Genomic DNA, 10,211 nt, shown 5'->3' with positions numbered 1-10,211 from the left:
AATACTTAAATGTATTGAGAAACCGACCATTAAACATGAAGTCAACTTAAAAATTTATGTAGCAAATGAAAACAGAAAGGAAGAAAGAAGAAACGAAGGAACAAACGAAAAAATATATATATAAAAGGAAGGGAGAAATCAAGAAAATGTAAAGAAAGAATAAAAGGGAGAAAGAAAAATAAGGTAGAAGAACTAGTAAAAGGAAGAAAGAAGATAGAAAGCAGACTGGAAGAAAGAGAAAGAAAGAGGGAGAAAGCAAATGTAAAGGAAGGGAAAGAAAGAGTAAGAAAGAAAGAAAATAAAATGTAAAGGAAGAGAAAGGTAACAACGAAAGAAGAGGGAAAAAGATAGAGGAAACACAAATAAAGAATTCATTAAGTAATTGACTAGGATTAAAGAAACATAGAAAGAAAGACAAAATAATACTGAAAAGAGGGAAAGTAATAAAAAATGAAGGACGAAAATAAATAACACAAGAAAGTTGAAGAAAAAAGATTGAGAAAAATGGTTACGTATTGGATATGAAATATGGGGGAAAAAACAGGGATTACAGGCATATGAAACTTTGAAAAGAAGCAAATGTGAAAGAAGGGAATGGTTTAAGGGTAAATGGTGATGTGAAAATGAGCAAAGCGTGCTGGAGTCACTTGTACTGGTATTTGTATACTTCCTACTTGTTTTAGTTCTGTACTCAGTGAATTTATTGAATTTATTTTTTACATTTCATCTGATATACACTCTCCCTCACTTAAATTGAAAGCGAACTTTAAGTTTCACCCAATTTTCTTGTAAGTGCAGCATCTCCTTGTATTCATTGTTTTCTGTATTACATATACGAAAGTTTGAGATATTAATCCATATACTCATTAATCATATCTTTAAACTTAGAACACATGTTTCATTTTGAACATGACCTCTTTATTAGAAAAACAGATATAATTTATGATTTATTAATTGAAAATAGATGTGATTAAATGCTTTCGTTGCTGTTATTAAAATAATAAAGTAGACATGCATGCATGTAAGCGCTTTGGAACTGGAGATGCATTGGTATTCATCACGCTGTTTTCCAGATGAACAACGGCATGCCACACGCCAACACCAGTGTGAAGATTTCCATTGACAGCCTTGTGCCACTTCCAGGGGTGGTTGATTGTGGCTCTTCTGTGGTTCCTGTTACTTCATCGGTTCCTGATCCTGATGTTTCATTGGTTTCTGATGTTGCAGTGCTTCCTGTTGCAGTGCTTCCTGTTGCAGTGCTTCCTGTTGCAGTGCTTCCTGTTGCAGTGCTTCCTGTTGCAGTGCTTCCTGTTGCAGTGCTTCCTGTTGCAGTGCTTCCTGTTGCAGTGCTTCCTGTTGCAGTGCTTCCTGTTGCAGTGCTTTCTGTTGTTACAGTGGTTGATGAATTTGGGTCTAGAAATAAAATTCAATTATATTAGTGCCAACTTCATATTTGTTAAAATAATTTTTAGTGTTTGTTGCATAAAGTACACATACATGTGTCTGATATAAAATTTCACGTGAACATAATGTGAAACAACGTGAAATATAAGAGTTGTCTTTGCATGAATACCTATTAGATTCTAATTACTATAGACATGTCTTACAAATATAAAGTGCTTGTATTTTCATATTTTTATTAGAGATGATCTGTAGTTCAGTAAAATTTATATGTCTGATTATTGTAGTGAACAAGATATTGACATATGTGAGATTCAAGTTGGTGGTCAGATATAAAATGTTATTATTCTGTGTGTTTTAAGGCTGCCAGTAGAAATTTAAAGAATTTTATATATACCTTAGTTTTATCACCTAAAAACTTTTACGGATAGGGTATAATATCCACGATAGTCCTATAAATCAGTGAATAAAAAAATGAGTGATTTCTGAAATAAAAGTTATTTTTCCAGGACAAAAAAATGTAACAAAATTGGAGTAAACATTAGTCTCTTGCACCAAAGTTGTGCTAAAACGGCTTAGTACACACTGCCGTGGATCACTATAGATGTTCTGATTTTACAAACCACATGAAGAATTTGTGTCTTGTGGAGACATAAATATAGATTCTCTTTCAGAAAGTTTCCGTATAAGCAGGCCAAATTCAACTCACTTCTTGAAACATATAACTTTAGTCATACAGTGAGTTTCTCCATCACATACATCCTCGAATTAGTACAGCCATTGATAAAATGTTTATAGGTAAAAGTAGATTGAATTCCTTTTCGACAGGATCTTCAATCTATGACCTGTCTAATCATAATCCACAAATCCTAAATGTTTATAATGTCACTGAAAAATTCCAAAACCAATATTTAAAACTTTAAAAAAAGGTCCATAAATGAAATATTCTGTATATCCATAACAACAAAATTAATTACATTTATTATTATATTTTTATTATTAGTTATTAATGAAAACTTAATAAATAATGCAGAAATTATAATTCACGAAAATATTTACAATACAGAAAACGAAATAAATTCATTAATATCTATTGATTTATTAATAATTTAAAAAAATTCATGTCTAGAAAATGAAACTTGGAAAACATAGCCTCTAGGTAGTGCCACTGATATTAATAGTAAATGTTTTACGTACTTTTACTATATATATATATATATATATATATATATATATATATATATAAGAATTATTTAAATAGATTTTTCCTCTCCAGGTTGTGGAAAATTGGCCATTTAACAAATACCGGTCCACTTAGGACAGAATTTCAAGGTTTCATATATTTGTTCCCACTACTGCAGCAGAAATTATATACGTAATAATACACACACATCAAATTTGTCTGAGGAAAGATGATGGAACATTGGGTATACATAAATGAGTTCTTCATTCGTCTAACTACTAGAGAGCATGAAAACCAGTGCAAATTAAACGAAAAAGAAAACTTTAAGAACTTCGAGCTTCGAAAAAACTATGTCCCCGTAAAAGTAACAATTAGATCACTATGAGTAGGCACTTTCTTCTTAACCTATGACTCCTCCTGATCAGTTTCAGCTTTATTCTTTCTTCATCCACTCTTTCTCGAACAGCTTCACTTCTTATTCTGCCTGTCCATTTCACACGCTCCATTTTTCTCCATGTCCACATTTCAAATGCTTCCAGTCCCTTTTTCTTCACTTCATCGTAATGTCCGGGTTTCTGCCCTATACGGTGCCACACTCCATACAAAGCACTTCATTAGTCTGTTCCTCAGTTATTTTTCCACAAGTCCATAGAAGATGCTCTATTTTCTATTAAAAGCCTCCTTTGCCATTGTTATCTTCATTTTGACTTCCTGGCAGCAGTTCATGTTAATGCTTATGGTACTGTACATTTCAAGTAATTTGAAAGACATATTTTCCGATAAGTCAAGTGTATATTATAACCATGGATAAAGGTAATCAGGAGAGGTAATAAGTTCGTACCGGAATAGTTAAGTTGTGTGAATATGGACCATACGGTATATCTACCGAATGAACAGTAGTGACTAGGGGGCGGATGTTGATGACCTAAAACTCTGCTTAAAATGATCATTAAAATGCCCTTAAAATAATGTAAAAATGACATGAAATTAAAAGAAAATGACATTTAAATTAAATATTATTCACCTTACTCGCACTACAACTTCTTAAACATTAGTTACCTTGTTTCAATGACTGCCCTGCAAATGTCGGAGAGAGGAGACAACTTCTTGGAATTTGTCTCAGGTAAAGGAAAATTACATGCAACAAAATGAAGGTTTTAAGGGAAAACTATAGATTTTAATGAGTGTTTATAATGTGTTTCAATCAGGGGTGGTCCATGTCAGTGCCTTCATTCTCCGTCTCCTTCTCCTTCCGCGCTTCACTTTTGTTACCAGATCTTCCAGATGAGGAAGTGTGAATGACAAAACAAATAGTGGGCGCAGCGTGCATTCTTGCAATCTTTGTACAGGGACATCACTTTATTTTTACTTCAATTTTTATTGTACCTGAGTTTTTGAATGTACTTCACTCCCACCCCTTCTACTAATGAAGTTCCAACTGTCCACACAGAATCAAGGCCGCATATAGTAAACAGCACTGAGTTAGTGATTATAGTACGTTCCAGAAATATGTTCGCGTTTTCCAGTGACGAAAGAGCTTTCAATATTGAATCATATTTTCGCACAGGTGCTGTCCGTTTGCCTACGTCGCATCCCGATTTCCCCCACCTGCTTCTGCTCGCCCCTCTGTAAAAGCTGGGCTGTCTTAGCTCTTTTCTGAAAAACATTAATTTCAGTTAGGAAATGGACGTTTAAGTAATATTATACAACTGTTTAATATAACTAAAGTAAAAGGGCCTCATTAAGTAATTAACTGTCACGTGATTTCCCCCCTTTCTACGATCCTGCAGCATAAAAACTTGGACGGACAGTAGATAGCATGTCTGAGTAATTTTATCTTTTCGGATCGGGAAGAAGTGAAGATTAAATTTACAGTATGTAAGGTACTCTTTTATAGAGTAGGTACAGAATTATTTCAACATGAGTTACGTGTACGAAGGACGAAACTGGACATTGGAATTAGGTACGATAGTCTATATTGCGATAATATGCACAAAAGGACTGAAGCCTGAATCGAAATGAACGGCCACCATTTTCAAAAATGTGTTTAAATATTCATATTATGATTATTTTTCAATTTAACTTCTTTCTCTATATTGCACGCTAATGTGCTGTAGACAGTATAATATACACTGCATAATGAATACGTTCGCATGGATAACTCAGTTCATGAGTAAAAACACTTATTCTCAATACAGTAATGTATTTTGATTAAACAAAATCCTAATGGAAATTATCGCACTCAAAATCGCGATATTTCCTAGTTTACGTAAATGGATGAACAACTTTTCTTCCCTTCTATACCTAGTAGAGTGATTTGTGTGTGTTTTACGCCATTATCATCGAACTACACTCGTGGAAGGGGATATCAAATTGTTTTTCCTGTTCTCTAAAGGTATAGCCAGGTTAATATTAAAAATGTTAGTAAAAATAAAATGATGTCCCTGTATTAAAACTACTGTCTACTACAGTAGACATCTCTTCCGAACCATGTTGAGGACACAACGTCCAATTGTTCAGGACATGGTGAAAGCTTCCCCCCTTCCAAACATAAATTCTAAAGATACCCTCGTACCGACAAAAGAACAGTAGCGGTCGAAGTCCTCACTTAAACTAGGTAAGCTGCTGTCAAGCAATTTATATTACTTCCGTTGTGTGAAGTGAAGCCTTCAGTGGAATGAGGGATGGATTTCAGTGTCTATTCCAAACTATAAAACCCAAATTTCACTGTTATTCACTTATTCAGTATGTAGTTTCTACTGACCTATTTGCTTAGAAAATGATTTAACTGACCTACCGGTAAAGAAGAATGTAAAATGCATTCCAAATCATCTAAAAGATCTTGAAGGTATTAAAAATGATCAAAAATGTCGAAAAAATATATAAAAATGACATATTTGTTCAAGAACGTCAAAAAGTACAAAAAATGCAACATAAGAAATTACTTTTTACGTTGATATTAACATAGAAAGGATTTTTATGTTAATAGGCATCTCCTAATGTGAAAAATAAGAAGATGGCTTTTCATCAACATCCACCCCCTAGTAATAACCCATCTCTGAACGTCAACAAACTGGTAGGCTACACCCTTTGACACGGAAATTTGTCGCTGTTCAGAGACTGTCCCACTTCGGAATAGTTCGGGAATCATCGTGTGTGCTGTGTTTACTGGCGTTTTACGTAGAGGGATTCGAAACCCGATCTTTGTAAGAAGAAGAAGAAAGATCTTTATTACTAATTTCTTGGGAGCAGATAGAAAAGTTAATTATTTTCTTCCACCGTTTTAATAATGTCAAAACAAGTGCTTATACAAAATTTAGGCCACTCCTGCGCAATTACGAGGGCCGTAAAATTATATTCCCTAGTGCCGTTTACAGAAAGAAATCACAATTTCATTGGAAAAATTTATTGGAACAGAAATAGCAATTGTTGAGCTATTTTTCAACATATTCCCTACCGGAATTGAGACATTTGTCATACCATGAGATCAACAGAGATGTGCAGACGGCTGTCACACATTGGTACACAGGAGTACAAAACTGGAGCAAATATGAAATATGATGCAGTATTAATTTTACTGTATCACCAAGTGAAAAACAGATTTGTAAATCTACGTAATAGTGAATATTAGGACTTCTACGGATTTGTGTATATACTGTATATCTTTGAACAATAATTATTCTTCCACATCTCGCGGAGCCAGTCATTTCTATGCAGAGTGACTGCAGCAGAAATTGTTTGAACGGATATTGAAACATACCACAGGAACACTTACAACCAGACTGAGAAATGAAATTTAACTGTACCATTGTACTTATAATATTCAAATATGCTCATGTATTCAGTGTAAATGCATGAAAAGGGTAAAATAATGACGTAAAATTAAAAAATAATAATAAAAAATAACATAAAAATAAAAGTCAGTCTAAAATGGCAAAAAAGAAAAAGAGTTAAAAATATGCATTTCTAAAATCTGAGAGGTATGATCAGAATTTATTTACAAGTTATCAATGTTTATAAGGCATAAATGTCATCAAAATCCGGACCTTGGCAATTAGGGCCTACTATTATTTTTTCTATTATTGTGTAAGAGACGTTAAAACCTACGCTATCTGACAAAAATATTTTACATTGAATAAACATTCAAGTACTCATGTCGGTCTACTTCAAGAAGTACTGTTCACTCTTAGGAATCATGATATTTGTATGCAAATTTTATAGATGAAAGTATTTATTCTGAATAGGAGAAAGGTCCGAAATATAGTTAGTAAAGATTATATTGCAGTTCCACAAACCTTCTCATCATGTACTTACTTTGTGCTTAACATAACAACTATTGTAAGGAATTAATGCATATAAGGAAATTACTTAAACCTCTTTATATTCTCAAATTCACTGTAAACTTACAAATGTTACCTGTTTAAACCATTCGCGTATATATACTGTATATTCTTAGTTTCGAGATTTAAAAAAACTGCAAAAATGCGATGAATGAAACATATGACATATAACAGTTTATTAGTCACCATTTCCTATTAGGTAAACCAAACAATAAATAAAAGCAGACTCTTAGATCACGTAGCTCACATGAGAATTCGTTTTTTTGCCGATTCTATGAAGTGTTTAACGGACAGGCGTATGTGAAAGCAAGTTTCCTCTGAGTACCTACTCGACTTTCTCCTACAATTTTCTTCACATAATTGCTTAATTTAAGTTAATATAACTTTATCGTCTCCGATAATCTTTGCAATTTGAGAGAGTTGTTGTATAATTACTGAAATTTAAGTTTTTCTTTATTTCTTCGTTGATTATTTAACGACTCTCTGTCAACTACTAGAATATTTATCGTAAAAGAAGTTGGTGTTAGCGAGATGGTATTTGGTGAGACAGATCCAAGAATTAAGCTAATGTTCTCTCTGTAGTTGCGGAAAACCTCAGAAAAAACCAATAAGATGATCAGCAAATGCAGGAATGGAACGCGCAGCTTTGGATCAGCAAGTAAACACACTACCACCTGAGCTACGCACCGAAGAATACCGCTAAAAGTTATAAGTCACTGGGTTTTTATTTTCTTGCCAAAATACGTAGGCTTATAATATTTAACTTTTGAATATACATCTTGATTACACATATGTAACATTTATATCGCAAATTATTTGTTAAATTTGATATATAAACAACTTTCTTAACTTTCCTGTGTTAATCGAAACTATTAATATAGAATTTAACCTTTGTAAATGACTACAGTCGGATTAGTTTCCGCAATCTTCAGATTTCTATAAGATGGCGGATATTAAGTCGAAACTAGTCACCAAGTTAAAGTACCATAATCGTTTCAATTAACACAAGAAAGTTTGAAAAGTTATTTTATAAGTTATATCAAATTTAATAAATCACTAATTTCACTTTTCTTGCACACACTTTTTACATTATGAACAAAAGATAATGAATGTTTTGTGAACGGCAGGCTGCACAAAAGAAAATAGAGAAAGCACAAAATAGTTGCTGAATATCACTTTTAATATTAGAGGTGATGAAAACGAGTTGACATGCAAAATATACAACTTACTCCAAATATATCCCACAATTCGTCATACTTTGCACAGTAGGAAATATCATAAACCTATTATTTAGATATCCTAGAGATAACGTTAGTGGTATATTATACATGGATATTCCTTAATTTTTATTATAAGCATCTATAATTCACTGTATATATCAGTTATCTTTGCTATTGATTAAGTATTAATCAGTTTTGTTATTATAATTAATGTACCTTCATTTCATTTACTTGCTATTCTAAAAAATAGGTTGTCAGTTTTTATAATAATGATTTAAAAGTACGATGTTACACTATGTTGAAGAGAAAACAATTCACAGTACATACCCGCAGCTGTCGCGAAAGCAACGAGGGCAAACACGAGGAAAAGCTTAATGTGCGCCATTGCTTGCAGAGTGAGCGCTCTTGACAACGCCGTGAGCTTATATGCTGACCTTATCACGTTTATCAATCACAGATTACAACGTGTTCTGATACGTCAAACTGAAAGATCGAGAGAGATATGCGAGGTGCGTCTCATTCTCTGAATTGAACATGACTAAACGAACAATATCGCTGTGTTCGATCAATCTGTTATTGCACCCAAATAAAACAAATATGTTCCCGTCGAGTAATTGAAACGCTAATTTCAGAAACCCCGCAAATCACATTTTTTCTCAAATTCAGTTTTTCGTATGCCTGTAATATTCATAAATAAGTCTTTCAAGTGGTGCATAAATTCCAGACGTCTAGTGCTCAGTGTACATTTGACAGCTGCAATAAGTTACAGTGTTTTGCAGGAAATTGCAGAACACCACAAATCCGAAACATGTGGAATTTTTTAGATACTGAAAAATTTCATTTTACTTTTCTTTGTTTTTTTTTATGGGATTAAAGGAATTTTGAGTAATTAAACATGTTATTCATATTGCGAATTTGTATGTATTTGTATACTTTTTTCAATTTCTTGGCTTAAATATTGTACATTTGCAGTTCTTTATAAGATAAAGAAAATTGTCCTTTTCCGTCTTCTTCACGTTAAGGTTATTTTAAAGAAACAAATTATTATTACTAGTCGTGAATTGCAGAAACCTCACATCTTCAGGCAATTAATTTTTTTTTCAGAAAAAAATCAAAATTCATGTATGTCATACACTATAACTTATTATGATTTAATAGAAAAAACAGACAAATTCACATATATTTAGGAGTAGTGATTTTTCGCAAGAGCGGTGAAATTGCAAAATGACTGAAAAGGCTTGTGCTTTTTTATTTATTTTTCACTATCTGTATCCTTTCTCAACTAATTATGAAAATGCGATAAAATGCGAAATGTACTGAAAATGCGAAACTTTTACTATAATACGATATAAATGCGAAACCAATAATTTAAAAAGAAATATTGATCTTATGTAAAGCTAAAATTATATATTCATTCATAGTGTTCTGCCCAAGAACAGGTCTTTCATTGCAAACCCAGCATTCTCCAGTCTTTCCTATTTTCTACCTTCCCCTTAGTCTCCGCATATGATCCATGTAGGCTATCTTAATGTCGTCTATCATCTGATATCATCTTCTGCCCCGAACTCTTCTCCCGTTCACCATTCTTTCCAGGTCATCCTTCAGAAGCCAGTTTCTTCTTAACCAGTGATCGAGCTAATTTCTTTTCCTCTTCCTGATCGGCTTCAGCATCATTCTTTCTTCACCACTCTTTCCAACACAGCTTCGTTTCTTATTCTGTCTGTCCATTTCACACGCTCCATTCTTCTTCAGTGTATGTCATCCTTTCTGTGAAGATGCGTTTAATTGACATCGAGATGTAGGGGATTGAGCTCCAATGTTCGGAAAAATCCTCACTGCATTTACAATCGGACCTCATGCTTCATTTCGGGAGGGATGACTATATAAATTTTTGTAGAAAAATAGTAGAACAGATTTGGCGTAGCTAAGATTGGGGACATGGAAAGGTCATAAAATATCACTGAAGAAGGAGACCGCATCTGTCCATTATGTGTCGAAAAGGAGTCATGTCATGAGAATACATTCTGGCGCATTGTAAGAAAATATCTAGGTCGAAATAGGGGTTCC

The 10,211-nt window shown here is 33.3% G+C and overlaps 1 protein-coding gene across 1 annotated transcript; it reads right to left on the bottom strand.

Annotated features, from left to right (window-relative positions):
* Window positions 1-674: 674 nt before the first annotated feature.
* Window positions 675-8,621, bottom strand: LOC138704899 (uncharacterized). Its single transcript, XM_069833292.1, has 2 exons — window positions 8,472-8,621; window positions 675-1,413 (listed from the first exon to the last, which is right to left on the bottom strand). Exons 1-2 carry the CDS (start codon window positions 8,527-8,529, stop codon window positions 1,058-1,060), a joined length of 414 nt encoding a protein of 137 aa, XP_069689393.1. The 5' UTR covers window positions 8,530-8,621; the 3' UTR covers window positions 675-1,057.
* Window positions 8,622-10,211: the final 1,590 nt, after the last annotated feature.

Source organism: Periplaneta americana, chromosome 8 (assembly GCF_040183065.1).
Source record: "Periplaneta americana isolate PAMFEO1 chromosome 8, P.americana_PAMFEO1_priV1, whole genome shotgun sequence".
Taxonomy (NCBI): domain Eukaryota; kingdom Metazoa; phylum Arthropoda; class Insecta; order Blattodea; family Blattidae; genus Periplaneta; species Periplaneta americana.
Note: the sequence above shows the minus strand (reverse complement) of the source record. Positions and strands in the feature narration are given on the sequence as shown.